A 14,563-nucleotide genomic window follows, 5' to 3' on the forward strand; every position below is an offset into this window, starting at 1 on the left:
TTTGATTGCATAATAAGCCCTAGTGCTGAAACATTTAGTTTGATTGATCAACTGCCTTTTGAACAATGAAAAAAGGTGTTCCTGATAGAAGACAATTTTCTTTAACTCTTTTTAACAGGCCAGGTCAACTAAGGCTGTGCACACACCATACATTTAAAGCATGCCCCCCTCCAAATCCTGGGAACTGTTGAGGGTGCTGGGAATTGTAGCTCTGTGAAGGCTAAACTATAGTTTTAAGGATTCTTTGGGGAAAGTGACTGTTTTTAAATGTGCTTCAAATGTATGGTGTGTACATCACCTAAATAAGTCCACCTCTCTTCTGCCTCCTTTAAAACGACCCAAAAAAAGGGGTAGTGGTAGGGCTGGTGTGCCTCACCTCTGTGAGTCTAACTCACTAGATCAATAGCCCAATAACCACGTTATTTTAGATGCATTATTTTTTTTAAAAAAGGAAGAATTCAAACGCACCACATCCCTTGCAAGGGGGATAAAAAAAAGTGTGAATACTGAATGAGCTCCAAGGTGCTTGAAGGATAACACAGCTACTTGTTTAAGAATTCAATTAACCTTATCTTTCTCAAACTTGATTAATAATCCAACACATAAATCCCCATTTTCTTTTTTAAAAAGCTGTATTATCTTTTGAATATATCCTGTCTAAAATACCTAACCTGCAATTCTATGCTAACTATTCTGAAGTCCCACTGAGTGCCGTGGGGCTTTATCCCAAGTAGGTGGGTATAGCATTGCTTTGTTATTTTATTCCCACCCCCCTCTGGGTGAGTCTAACTCTCCTTTAGCTATGCTTAAGTTATGAAATTCAGTATGTGTGCGTGCGCATGTGTTTCAATGCATTATTTCTGGGAAATAAATGCTCAGCTGATACTCCCTCAGTGACCATTGGGTACTCAACTGCCCCAGCAAACACATTCAAAACGCACCTCTGTTATGTGAACAAGACATGAAAATACTTTGTACGCACTCAGTGTAGTGTAAAATCACAGCCTGAGACCCTCTGCAGCCTTTCATTTGCTCTAAAAGTCAAACGCTGAGTATTGAACTTTTTTTTTTTAACAAACTTTACACTAACTAGACTGAGCATATCATCTATACTGCAGGCATTTTCATTTTTACTGTACATCTCATATCTAGCTAGACCCAGAGCATTCTTGATGCAAATTGGAGCAGTGGATAGAGGAACAAACTGGGGGTAGGGAAGATCAAAGGACACTGTCTTATACCAAGTCAGACCATCGACTGTCTACAGTGACATTCCAGGAAGTGCAGATGGACACTGGGGATGCCAGCGAGGGGGTAAGAAGCATTTAAAAAACCAATCAATCAATCAAAGTTAAAAAGAAAGGACACCCCATAGCCACACTGTAACGTTAAGCACTGGAACTACACCCCCCTGAAACAACATTCTCCCCCACACACACACACAAAAGCAGCAGAAAACTGATCACTGCTTTTGCAAATAGCAAAGGGTTGATGAAATGGAAGAGGTAATTTGATATAAGTAACACTTTGAACAGAACATACATACACACACAAAGCAATGACAACACACACCATCCTGCATTAACATTCACAACCATAACAAAGCATGGAAATAAAGACTCTTGCAAGCAAACCTTTAATTTTCATATTATAAAGTTCCTTTCCAGATTAAAGAAAAAAGAAAAAAAATCCTTTTCCTGTAGGATCCTTGTTACTGAAAACTCTTAGGAGCAGGCCCTCTTGGTTTGGCTCCTGTAATGATCTGTAAATGTTCAAACGTAATTGGGCTACATTCATACCTTTTATGCATAGGTACAGCAACAGCAAATGACAAAGGCAACCTCTCTCTTATTCAGCATAAATAACAGCTTAATTGCGAGCATCACAAGAACGACTACATAGCAACTGAAATGAATCTAAGCCACTGTTTTTTTGTACATTCTGTACCAATGAGACAGCTGTGTCTTGTTTCACTATGCTGAATGTATTCGTTATGTTTATGAAATAAATGGACTTCAGAGGTACAAAGTCATGACCCAGGCTCAAGCACTGAAGGGTTGTACCATGGAGCGATGATCTTGCCATTTCTCTTCCAAACTGTGTATCATTAGTGGTATTCGTGGCTTTTATTGAGGAGTTGGGGTTTTAAAATATTGGTGCAGTGAGCTACATAGTAGCTGAAACATTATCTAAGCTTCACACAACAAACTTTAAACACTGCTACTCAAATTTGTCCACTATAGCCCATCTCTGAAGATTGTTACAATGTTAACTGTAAAATGCACTTGTTGCTGGGTTTTCTGGGTGACCAAGTGCAAGTTACTTGCTCGTTAACCTCAAGTCTCTCATCTGTAAAATAGGAAGGGTAACACAGCCACATCGGAAGGACAGACCAACAAGACTGCAAAACATTTTTGCATTTCAGAGTGGTATATACATGGATACAAATTTTGAATTATTAGATGACTTTCTAGATTCTCCAGCACAGAACCACCCTTTGTTCCTTTCTTCTGCATATTCTCCTTGGATTCTTTAATATAGAACATCCTTCCTACTTATTTATAAAAGCCAGCTCCCAAAATTGCCACGCTCTAGTGCAGGGATAGGAAAGTTGTGGCCCTCTAGATGTTGTTGGGACTACAATGCTCCTTATCCTAGATGACTGGCCATGCTGGCTGGCACTGACGGGAGCTGGAGTCCAACTTCTGGGGTGGATAGGGGTCACAGGTTTTCTATCCCTACTCTAGCATAACCAAGAAAGAAGACAGGATGAAGCTGTTCAGAAAGGAACACAGTTAATTCTTAATGGCTGAGGGTCTCCCAAAGGGCACTTGAAAACACAAGTTCCTCCGCTTACAATCACGCAGCCCTCACAGTGACAGGCATTTGACTAGTTTCAAAATAGTATTCTGCAGAAGATTCCTCACCAACAAATTACCTTTCCACTTTTTTTTCATTGCATCCTCCTGTATACAAATCTACATTCTTAAGCAAGTTATAACCCAATGCTTATTTCTTTGGGTGGGTGGGGGGCAGATAAGTCACTCTTACAATACACAAATTTAAAATTACCCCAATTTTAGATGTGTTGCAGTAGGGTAGACTTTTTACAGTCATCTTGGTGCCTGAATTATATATTTTTAAGAGAACAGCTTGTATTCAATGCTAGTCCTATTCAGAGTAGAGCCACTGAAGTTGATTAATTTTCCTCGGGTCTACTCTAGAGTAGAGCTGAGGCCCTATCTGCACTATACATTTAAAGCAGTATCATACCACATAAAGCAATCATAGTTTCCCCAAAGAATCCTGGGAATTTGTTACTGGTGTTGAGAGTTGTTAGGAGAAAATTGTATCTCTGTGAGGGGAATAGGGGTTTCCAAACAGCTCTCTCAGCACCCACAACAAACTACAGTTCCCAGGATTCTTTTGCGGAAACCATGCTTTAGCTGTATAGTGCAGAATGGGGCCTTAGTGAGACACAACCCTGAGTCCTTTACATACCGATACGTCTAGAAAACTGTACCTTACTCTACTTTAAGAAGTATACTTGTGAAAATTCAAACAAGGTATGACCCTTCCCTACACAGGTGCAATACCTGTGTACAAAGGGGTCTCCATAAAGTTCGACAGAGTTGTTTCCTCCTCTCACTGACTTGAGGCATGCCTAAGCATCAGGATAAATTTGGGCGATGGGACGTGTGTGCATACTTCCCACATCTCCCTCGTTTGAAGAGGGTTGAACGGTGGTACATCTCATGCTCTTCACATGCCCTATAAACATGCCCTTAGCACACAGCCTGTGTGCATTCATATGCGGATGTAGCAACCAGACAAGGAGGAGAAAGATGGCTCTACTGAGCTTTATGGAGATCCCTCCATGTACATGATAGTTATACAGGCATGGATTGAGCCGCTGCTGTTTGCCACGCAGTACATTTGAGCAGCAACCAAGTAATTTTTTTTAACTGAATCAGTGACAAATGTAGCTCAGTTCTTTAGCAGGTCTTTAGATTCTGAAGTGGTACTGGAAAGATAAGAATATTTATTATGTATTTCTACTGAGCGTACAAGCAAAGCTTCAAAGCCACTTCTGTGATACTCTATACAGCCAAACAAAACACTTGAAACCTTTCCTTCTGGCAAATTCCTACTAGATCACTAAAAACTGAATGCTGAGTGCCTAGTGCAGGTGTTGCCAACATGCTTCCGCTGCAGATGTTTCAAGTTCCAGCTCTCTTCAGCTCCAAGCCAGCACGGCCCATGGTCAGGGATGATGGAAGTTGTAGTCCAGCAACACCTGGAGAGCATCAGGTTGGCCACTTCTGGGTTATTGTGCCCCTCCAGAGGCAGTTCCCATCATTCCTCACAATTGGCCATGCTGACTGGAGCCAATGGGAGTTGTGGTCTAACAACATGTGGAGGACACTATGTTGGCTATCCCTGGCCTAGTGCCTGCCTAATAGTCTACCCCAAGAACTGTTTTCAGGGGATGAAATTGTGTCCCCCACCCCCTTGTAGAGCAAACTGGGTTATATATGTTGTGCTGCTGTTGTCTTTTGCAAACTGCAATTGCTTGAAATGAAGGGACGCCTTACTTACAAACTGGTAAACTGTATTTCCAGGAGAAATGAGCTGAGAATGTAGTATGTTTCAGCATACGGCCTAGAAATAAAACATAACATAACACATGGTTGTGGACAAGACTCTCCTGTTCCGATTCAAGTCAACTCTGCAAAGTCCCACTAGAATTGCTGGGGTTATATATTGTGAATGACAAAGTGGTTGGCTGTACTTCAGACTGGGTCAAATGTCCATCAAAGTCCATAGTGACACAAGTTCAGTCCTGACCTTGTCATCCACTCACTCTTCAGAGGGTCCTTCGTTATCTTCAGTGCACTTCTCAGGCAAAGTCTCTGGCTTGGCCTCAGAGGGATTACTGAACCCAGGATCCTCCGGCTGAGTCCCATCTCCATCGTAGATGATATCTTCTGGATTTGGAGGTGGTGGGCAGAATTCCTCATTGGGAAACATCTCTTGAAAAATGACCTCAGCCTATTTGGAAGACGTGGGGTGGGGGAAAGCAAACATGTAGTCAACTTAAAGTTAACTTAAAGTTTGTTTTTATGATGTTTTAAAGTTTTTAGTGCTTTTGTTTGCTGCCCTGGGCTCCTGCCGGGAGGAAGGGCAGGATATAAACCAAATAATAAATAAATAAAACTTCTTTACTGGCTGGGGTCACAAGCTGATCCACACATATAATGGTGTGTTCACAAGTGACCAAACCATCCTTCATAAGAACATAAGAAGACCTTGCTGGATCAGGCCAGAGGCCCATCTAGTCAAGCATCCTGTTCTCACAGTGGCCAACTGAATGCCTAATGGGAAGCTCACAAGCAGGGCCCGAGCGGAAGAGCACTCTCTTCTCCTGTGGTTTCCCGCAACTGGTATTCGGAAGCATATTGCCTTTGGCTATGGAGGCAGAAAGCAGCCATCATGGCTAGTTGCCTCACTATATGCATGGCTATGTTCAAATATTGCTCCTAAAAGGTATTGCTTTATTCACTCATTCCATTTATATCCCATGTTCATTTATTTATTGAGTGCATATACATCTCATCTTTCTTCTAATATGGAATTCAAGGCAAAACATATGGGGCTCCCAGACAATCTCCTATTCAGGCACTGACCAGAAACAGACTTAGATTCCATAGTGTGACTGCATCATGTGCCTTTAGTCCATGACCTGGGATTCAGGATTTTTTGTTTGGGGGGGGGTTCCCCCATGAAACTGTGTAGCATTGTTATTAGCTTGAAACTGCTTGCTGTTTCTAAAAAGAAAGGCTGCTAATAGGAATCTGTACTGTTTTGTATGTTTTTGACCAGCAGAAGTCAACCTTTTTAGGCCTGTAGACACATTTAGATTTTTGAATGAGGGCTGTGGATGCCATCCCCTCTGGTCATTTCTCTCTCTCCTTGCCCAAGAGACAGAAAAAGAGAAAGTGCAAAGAGGAAACACATAGAGCTGGGAAAGAGTGTCACACTTCCAACTTTCTCCCTTCAGCTCTATGTACTTTTCATGGGAGTAAAAAGTAACCACCCTCACCGCCTCACGACCAAGGGGGCAGTGAGTCCGGAAGCTCAGAGACTATATGAGTACCAGAGGGAAGACCTCAAGGGTGTCAGCTGTGCCCATGGGCACCATGTTGGCAGCCCCTGAGTTAAAGATTAGGAACAATATGTGAATTTATGGGCGCAATAAGGCCAAAAATGAACACTTGTGAGTCCCATTGATTTCAAAAGGAAAAGAGTCAAGCGTGTGCCTTTGCAATGCACTATTCATAAGCAATATGAGCAGCAATTCTTTTTTCCATTCTGATGTTTGGATAAGAGTACATAAAAGCATTTTAAGCCAAGTCCTTCACAGCTTCGGCATGCGATACCTTGTGCAACTTCTGAAGTACAGAAGGCTATAGCAGCTATTAATTTTTAAATGACTCAGGCCTAGAGAGAATATATGCAAGAAATTTTAAGCAGCTGCATTTTCCCCCTAAATGGCCATCATCAATGGGCTTTTTAACAGAACAGCTGACACAGCCTGAATGCTCACATCTGATTTGTATATTCAAAGGCTAATAGTAGCCATAATTTTGTTTTACAGGGCAATAAATTGACTGGTAAGAGGATAAAAGATGAACATCAAATACATATATAGGAAACAGAAGGCTTCTATGATAATGTTAATAAACAATTTTCTTAAAAAAACCCCTCAGTGGTTTAATCCAACTAAGTAAAATGGAGATTTATTTATTTCTTGAATTGGATGAACGCTAACAAAATCCCCTTGGATTACTTTGGAAATTGCTCAAGATTCCGTTATCTCTACCCACCCATCTTCTTGAAACACGCCATTCTAATGAAGCTAAGATGCGGGATGGGAGAAAGCAAGGAGCACAGACAAGGTAAGGAGAAGAGAATGAATGGCTCTGCCACGGTATCTCTTCTACTGCTGACTTCTGCTTCACTTCTCTCCCCTCTCCTGCCATTCTTCCTCTGAGATAAGCCAGCAAAAGAAGACAGAGGAAAAGGCTCATAGAGACAAAAAGAACAGAAAGAACCACCCCATTGTCTGGATGTCATTTCCTGCTTCACAGCAAGAAGCTACTGTTAAATGTCCCCGGGAATGGAAGCAAGGGCTGCCCAGAGAAAATCAATGGAGATATCTAACACACACAGAGGACCCTCCAAAGGAGAGGAGTCCCCACTCTTTGTAACTCAGTTCTCACTGTGTGAAATATTTCAATAATATTCTTGCTAATGCAAATTCCTAAATGCAATGCACTGCTCCCATACAGCAGGTGGGAAGAGGTTCTGGCTCAGAGAAAGAGTGGCTTATGAAAGCCCTGCAAAAGTTCACACTGGATACTGTAGGTTAGGCTTACGAGTGGTTTGCAACAATCCTACAGTGTTGTCCATTGCTATTATCCCCAATTCAGCAGATTGGGCTGAGGGACTAGTATACAACAACCATGCCGTGTAGCTCACTGTTACAGCCAATTACAGGTTTGGGAGTGTACTGAGAGAGAGCAGCTTAAGGCAGCCCTGCAATGCAGTTCCTTGTTAACATTAAAGGTCAGAGGTGGGGTTGAGGTTGGTTTGGATTGTCAACCCCACTCCCCGCAATTCCTCTCAGGTTGCAGCAAAGGTCAAACCATCCTCTTAAGACCTCCTCCCAGACCAAATCCAGCACTCAGTTGCACGCAGAAGCCTTGTGGTCCACTGAGCTGCAATGAAGATTGGTTGCAGTTCTAAAAATTCAAAGACTAGTATTTAAAAATTTGCAAATGAAATCTTTGATGCTCACTTGTTTTTTTAGCCCCACTCAATCACAACCAACTTATTTTAATTTTAATTAAAGGGATTTGTATATTGTTTAATCATCCATAACCTCTAAGTGGTTGGCACAAGCCGACACAAGCACTCCAGGAATACACTGCACCATTTTGTTGCAGGACCCCACTAGTTTCTATTTATTTCTCAACTGGCCCACAGAACACAAAAGGTATTACAAACCTGCGATGAAGATCATGAAAGACTTTCAGACAAAAGCAGAAAAATGTGAGCCCTCCTTACCTGTTTGACAGCACAGTCGTTTCCTAAAGCACTGTCTGGCCCAGAACAAACATAGATGTTGGAGGGTAAATTGGCATAGGAAGTCCTGTCTACCCCAGATGAGTCTCTCATGTTGAAACAGACTGACCAAAGAATCTGAGGTTTTTGCCCTTCTCCCGCACCTTCGCTTTCTGAAACAAGAAAAAGGTTTTAGTCACCAGCATTCAGATGCAACAAGATGTGTACAGTACAGCAAAATGTTAAAGAGACTAACCATCCGAGGGTGTGCTCTAGATTCTCTCCTTTGGAGATTAGGGACGGAGGCTTTTTAATGGTGGGACCCTGACTGTGGAATAGCCTTCCAGATGAATGTTCGAAAGGGTCCTCTTGCTGGTGTTTATATTTCTTAGGTGTTTGCTACTGGTTATTAAATACAATTTGGCATAAAGAAATCTTGATACAGTGACTTACAACTGCATAGAGCGAACAAAGGTTTGTGCTGATTAATTCAAGGGCATATGGGTATTGTAGAGCAGCTTCAGAAAGTTTTGAATCTCAAGCCAGATACCTGGCTCCACAAACTGAGAGCTTCAATGGGCGTCTCATGGGACAGGGTCAAGCTCAGGGTAGAAAATGCTTGTGGACATTAAAGCCAACTGAGGACAACGAGCCCACTGCTTAAGCACTCCAATACGGGCTTTAGGGCTCAAAATGAAACCAGAGAGACTTGGGCTAATACAACCACTGACTAGAAGATCTCCAGCACAAGTCAAGGGTTGATACCAACCTCTGTGTTACCATCTGTCTCAGGGGGTTAGCAGCTGGATCTTAGGTAGTTTTCTCCATACGCAGATAGGTTTTTTGGGGGGGCTTACAGTTGTGGTAACCAAGGTTTGTTCTTGGGTTTTAGTTTGGGAATATTAAATCTCACTTCTCTGTGTACAAGATTGGGAAAGAGGCTGTAACTGACCCTGAGGCTTTTAAGGCAGGGAAGAGTAAAACAAAAATAAAAATCCCAAATAGATTAAAATTTGAAACAAATGATATGGCTGCATTCCTTAAAAAGAGGAAAGCCTCTTTCACTATGGATATAGTTAGAAGATATCTTAGAAAGGCAAGCACAGGACAACTAATTTGTGTGTGTGTGTGTGTATATATTTTTAAAGTCACTGTCTAATGACTGTTCAAAAAAAGAGCAGTTTAATTTTTATTCAGATTGTTTGGAAGGAATAGTCAGCTTGAAGAAAGACGCCGGGCCTGATGCAGTGTGTTCTTTCAAAAATATTATTAAAAGTTCCTACTGCTCATATTAAAAAAAAAGTTACTTCTACCTCATTTAGGCAAGAAAATGAATAGAGTCCTCTTCTTCAGGTGACTTTGCTTCTCTGACCTGCCATGGCCCACTGCTCACTTTATCTGGTGATTCATTTTCAATAACTCCAACAGTATTTGTTCTGACATTTTAATTAAAATATGACCACTACCTCATCTTGATGATAAAAAGGCCTATGTGTCAGTGAAAACTAGCTTCTCAGTGCCTCAGTGCACCTGAGGACCCTTCTGATCAGAGAGTTCCTCCAAAAGTATTTCAGGCAGCTTCTAAACAATACATCACTTCAAAACCAGATCACTTTAAGCATTAAGATTAATGTTAAGAAGGAAAGTGGGGGGAGAGAATAGGACAAGAACTTTGTTCTTATCTGGTCTGATACAATGTACAGGAAAGATACATAAGCAGCCAGACTTTTAACTGCTGATGCAGAAATGGCAGAGTGGGTGTTACAATTAACTTGGGTTGAAAGGAAATATTAGTTGAAAGGGAAGATTGCAAAATAACAACAACAATCTCCTTTACCTGCTTCTGTACCTTCATTGAACAGCTGCCTCACAACAGGCTGCAAGTCTTCTTTAGCAGTTTTAACGGACAAGCAAGTTAAATGAACCAAATCTGTTGGAAGAATGGAATAGAAAAGCGGGTATGATTTCCGCACAGACAGCATTCAAAATATTGAGTATTGTTGTTAAAAATGGACAGTAACACAGTTGAGTTGTCAGGGGGAGGAAAGAAAACCCATTATGAAGCACCTAAGAGGATGATGGTGATTTTATTAATTAATTAACTTGAGCATTATCTTCTATATGTATACTAAAGGAACCCTTCGAAAATGTTTGAGAGCAGCCATAACCAGATGGAACAAACAGGGCACAGGAATGTGATGCGGGTTTACCCTCCATATGGTGATAGTTGTAAACCCATGTCTAGAAAAGAATGTTAATAAGTACTAATGCCTGCAGATTGGACCTTCCTGGGGTATGTTAAAATAGAGCGTAATTTTTTTTAGATAACCATCTGTCATTTTAATGAATTGAGCATTAGCAGTCCAATTGACCTGAAGTGTAAATACATAATCATAGACTTTTAAACAAACGCTTATTAAAGTGATTTTTAATAACAAACGGGATGGGGGGATACAAAAACTGTGTAGGCAGACCAGAAGGAAAGCTACTTCTCAAACTAAAGCAAAACTCCTCCAGTTCATAATGTCTGCTGCAAATTTTCACTAATCTAGGAAAGTGAAGAAAGGGGGTATCACACCAATGTTTTAACCAGGTGTACCAGTCCAACATTACAGAATGTTCAACCCCGTACTGACGGCACTGGGTTCATGTAACCAAAACTGTAATCATATGTTCACCTTCTGGGGATTAAGCCCCATGAACGCGGTTTGGCGGAAGCTTGTGGAATGCTTGGGCAGCTGCCAAGATCTCAGTTGCCTGGCAGGGCCCTTAGATGATGTCTGTCCTGGGTCCTCCCCTTTTAAGGCATCAGGGTCTGAGAGAGATCTCTCCTCTATCACAAGTTTGCCAACTGCCCCCCCTGAACCCCATTATCCAATCAGGATAGTTTCACCTGAAAAATGAACCCCATGCAAAGCCAAAGTGGTACCAAGCATACTGAAGTTCTATTAAAAGAAAACACAACCCAAGCCAATGGAAAGAGTTATGTCGCACTCTTCCTTGCCCTCCTTTCCCAGGCTTGCCTGTATCCAACTGCATTTTCCCCTAAATAAGATTTCTCCTTACTTGAATAATCAAAACCTAGTATTTCCTAAACTTCTTCTATGTGTGTTACATTCCTCGAAAGATACATTTTTCTTGCCTGTTGATTGTCAGTATGTTACTAAGTGAATGACCACACTTTTAACACTATTTAGTTATATTGGGGGTGGTGAACCTTTTGCCAGGTGAGGAACACATTCCCTCACAGGGAACTCTTTGGGGGCCATATACAAGAGGTGGGTGGGCACAGAGGCAAAAGTAGACAAAGCAGGGGGTGCAACCCTTGCCTTCGCATGGTAGGCTACATGCCTACCACACAGAGGTTTCTACACATACCTCCCCATCCTCCATCCAGGCAAGCAAAGGGCACTACCACAGTGCAAGGACACATTGCAGCAAGGCAAAAGCACCTGAGGAGGGGGCGGCCTGGGAGAGAGTGTGGCCTAGAGAGAGTCTTGAGAGCTGGATAGAGAGGCTTCCCATTTCCGAGGTAAATGCTTTGGCTTGCACCTTCTTCTCTAGCACAGCTGGAATATCAACAGGGCACCACGCTGGCAGCTTGAGTGATTCAACCTGTCACCTTGAATCCTGGGGCTCATGTGAGATCCCAAACATATGCTGGAGGAAGGCAAAATGTTTAACTAACACTGTTAAACCTATCGCAGTTTGGTCATTAACCTACATCGGGATGGGGAAACCACTGGCTAGATTGTTATCTTTCCCTACCCGCCACAGGCATAATTTGACAGGTGGATGGTGTCATTTGTTGGTCAATCACCAGTCATACTGACATTAGGTGAATGCCCCCTGTCAAAGTTCAAAGAAGATTTCAGCTGATCGGTGGTTGCAGCAGCCTGAAAGATGTACTTTCAGTGCCAAACAGCTGATTGGCACTGGGTGGTTGCAGCAGCCTGAAAGATGTACTTTCAGTGCCAAACAGCTGATTGGCACTGGGAGGGCACCTTCAAAGAGGCTTGCTGTAATCACCAATCAGCTGTTACAAGAAGGCCAACAAGTCTCTGCAGCGGGAAAAAAATAGAGCAGCCTTACACTGCGCTTTGAAGCCTTGATAATGAGCTGGTAGTTGGGGCTTCAAAGCACTTTGTAAAGGACTTGTAGGCACTGCTGATCAGTTAATTGGCAGTGCTTACAAACTCTGTTTCCGCCCAGCCACAACTTTACCTACCTCACACTTGATGTAATATATGACACCAGGTGTAGGAAAGGTGGGCATGGCTTGGCCAAAATGGCCTGGTAGGCCAAATTGTGAGGTCTAGTAGACCTATTTAGGCTCACAGGTTGGAGGTTCCCCACCCCTGCCCTACCTAATTCCTACTATTCGTGAACTCAGATGTTTGGTGGCTGACAAGTTTAGAACCAAATCAGGGCTACAGTGTACTGTTGTAATGATGACCCCCCCACAGAGTAGCCATTTCACTTAAGCCTTATACAGTTATTTGCCCACTAAGGAGTTCATTGGATCTGGAGATTACCTGTACTGTTGTCTTTTTTTTAGTTCAGGGTAGAATTTTGATGGTAAATGTTGAGTTCTCAAGGAAAGGCAAATGGACATGAAATTCAATTGCCATGGGAAGCATTTGTTCCAACCGTTAAAATCCATGTGTCAATGCTATAAAAAATAAACTAAAATTTTCTAAAGTGGAGACCTCTTATAGGAAATGCCACAAACCCCTTTTCAGGAATGTCATTACTAATCTATATAGCACATATCATATAGTTTTTAAACACAGAAATCATAAAAAAACTTTATTGCTATATTAACAAGGCACCACTTTCTGTAAGTCACTCTTATGCAAACATCTACATTAATCTCATTTATTGTTATTAGGTTTTGTAGCTGCAACAATTTAAACAGGTAATAGTATCAGCTACATGTTGGGTTTTAGCCTAGCTGAGGAAGAGCTATGGGAGAGTGGTGTAAACCAGAGATTATAGCAACGCTAGGGATGGGGGAGAAATTAGGTTCAGGCGAATGTACCTAATTTGCATTTTTTGAAACAAGATGCAAACTGAAAAGCAGTCATCTTTCAACATTCTCCAAACTTTGCAATGCAGTTCTCCAGCCAAGTAATGCGTACAAAAATAAATATACTAGATAGAACTCACATAAAATGCATAGTAGGGGAACCTGCTTTGCAAAAACGTGTACATTAGGCAAAATTGCAAACAAAAATGTGTGTATTAGGAGAAATTCACACTAAAGGGGTGACAAATTTTCATGAGGGTGCCTTCTAAAAAAAAAAATAAACAAACTGTGTGGTAGTCTGGAGAACAGAACTTCAGATTAGAACAAAAATAAGTAAGGAAAAGGGAGTCAAATCACAGTAAATAACTTAGTTACAATAACATCAACTCCCTTTTCCTTACTTACAATCACATTTTGTTCTCCCTCTTTTTCTTTTGTTAATCTTCTCTCTTTTCTTTATTTCTTTGTATATTTTGACTCTTTTCTTCCCTTTGGAAACTACAGTTATAATATATGAATTGATAGATTAGACACTACTTTGAATTGTTCTGTTGAATCACTTTCTTATTCTTTTCTTTCCAGTTACTTTTGAATTTATTGTATAGGTATGAGTAAGCGATGATGAGACAACGCTGAGCTATTCGAATCATATGACGGTATGTTCTCTGAGCTAAAGAGAAAAATAATAAAAAGAACTTCAGATTAGAAAAATGAGAAACAGGGAGAAACCAAAACTGACAGATTCACCTATCCCTAATCTCGCTCTCTCACACACATATACATACACACGCAAACCACACAAAGGCATCCACACCAGAGACCTCCTATTTTGTGATTGTAAGTTTTAAATTGCTGTTCATGGTGTGTTTTAAATTGTTGTAACCCATCTTGGGACCTCAGGGTGAAGGATGGGTAATAAATATGATGATGATAATATTGGTCACAGGTCCCTGGTGTGCAGGGATGGCGCCAGGTGGCCAGGTTGGGCCCCGGCCGAGGGCCCCTGCGGCCCACAGGAGCACCTGAAGGGCCCCTCCTTAGGGTGGGAGGATGGTGCTCCCATTCCGTGATCCATGGCAGCATCAGGTCCTGCAACCCGCTTGGTGTGGATCATGGAGAGGGAGCTCCCAGGCACCCCCCCCATTTAGACAGCATGGGCTTCAATAAGTCAGCCCGCCCCACTCACCTCTCCCGTCAGTGTGAATGCTGTGCGTGAGTGCCTGCCATCACCCAAGTTGGTGGCAGGGACTTCCCTAAGAGGCTGACGCCCTTGCCACCATCTTGGTTGATAGCAGACCTGTGCACCATGACATAAGAGGTAGGAGCCACTAGTATTGTGGGGGGCTGGGCTATGGCGCCTGGGCCCAGGCCAGGCTGGTGCCGAAAGATCCAGTCAGGCCTGGTGCT

At 42.1% G+C, this 14,563-nt stretch overlaps 1 protein-coding gene across 2 annotated transcripts in view; it reads right to left on the bottom strand.

Moving 5' to 3' along the window:
• Positions 1–1,619: 1,619 nt before the first annotated feature.
• The window catches only part of CHM (CHM Rab escort protein), a 76,717-nt gene continuing 63,773 nt past the window's right edge, over positions 1,620–14,563 (bottom strand). Inside the window, exons 14-16 of one of the 2 annotated variants that reach the window (XM_061598531.1) lie at positions 9,965–10,057; positions 8,131–8,300; positions 1,620–5,052 (exon numbers count right to left, since the gene is read on the bottom strand). In XM_061598531.1, the coding sequence (XP_061454515.1) occupies positions 4,861–5,052; positions 8,131–8,300; positions 9,965–10,057 (455 nt within the window). In that variant the 3' untranslated portion in view covers positions 1,620–4,860. Of the gene's footprint in view, positions 5,053–8,130; positions 8,301–9,964; positions 10,058–13,548; positions 13,827–14,563 lie in introns of those variants that run through there. The other variant, XM_061598532.1, reaches the window with a different exon arrangement.

The sequence above is a fragment of the Rhineura floridana genome, chromosome 16 (assembly GCF_030035675.1).
Source record: "Rhineura floridana isolate rRhiFlo1 chromosome 16, rRhiFlo1.hap2, whole genome shotgun sequence".
Classification (NCBI taxonomy): Eukaryota; Metazoa; Chordata; class Lepidosauria; order Squamata; family Rhineuridae; genus Rhineura; species Rhineura floridana.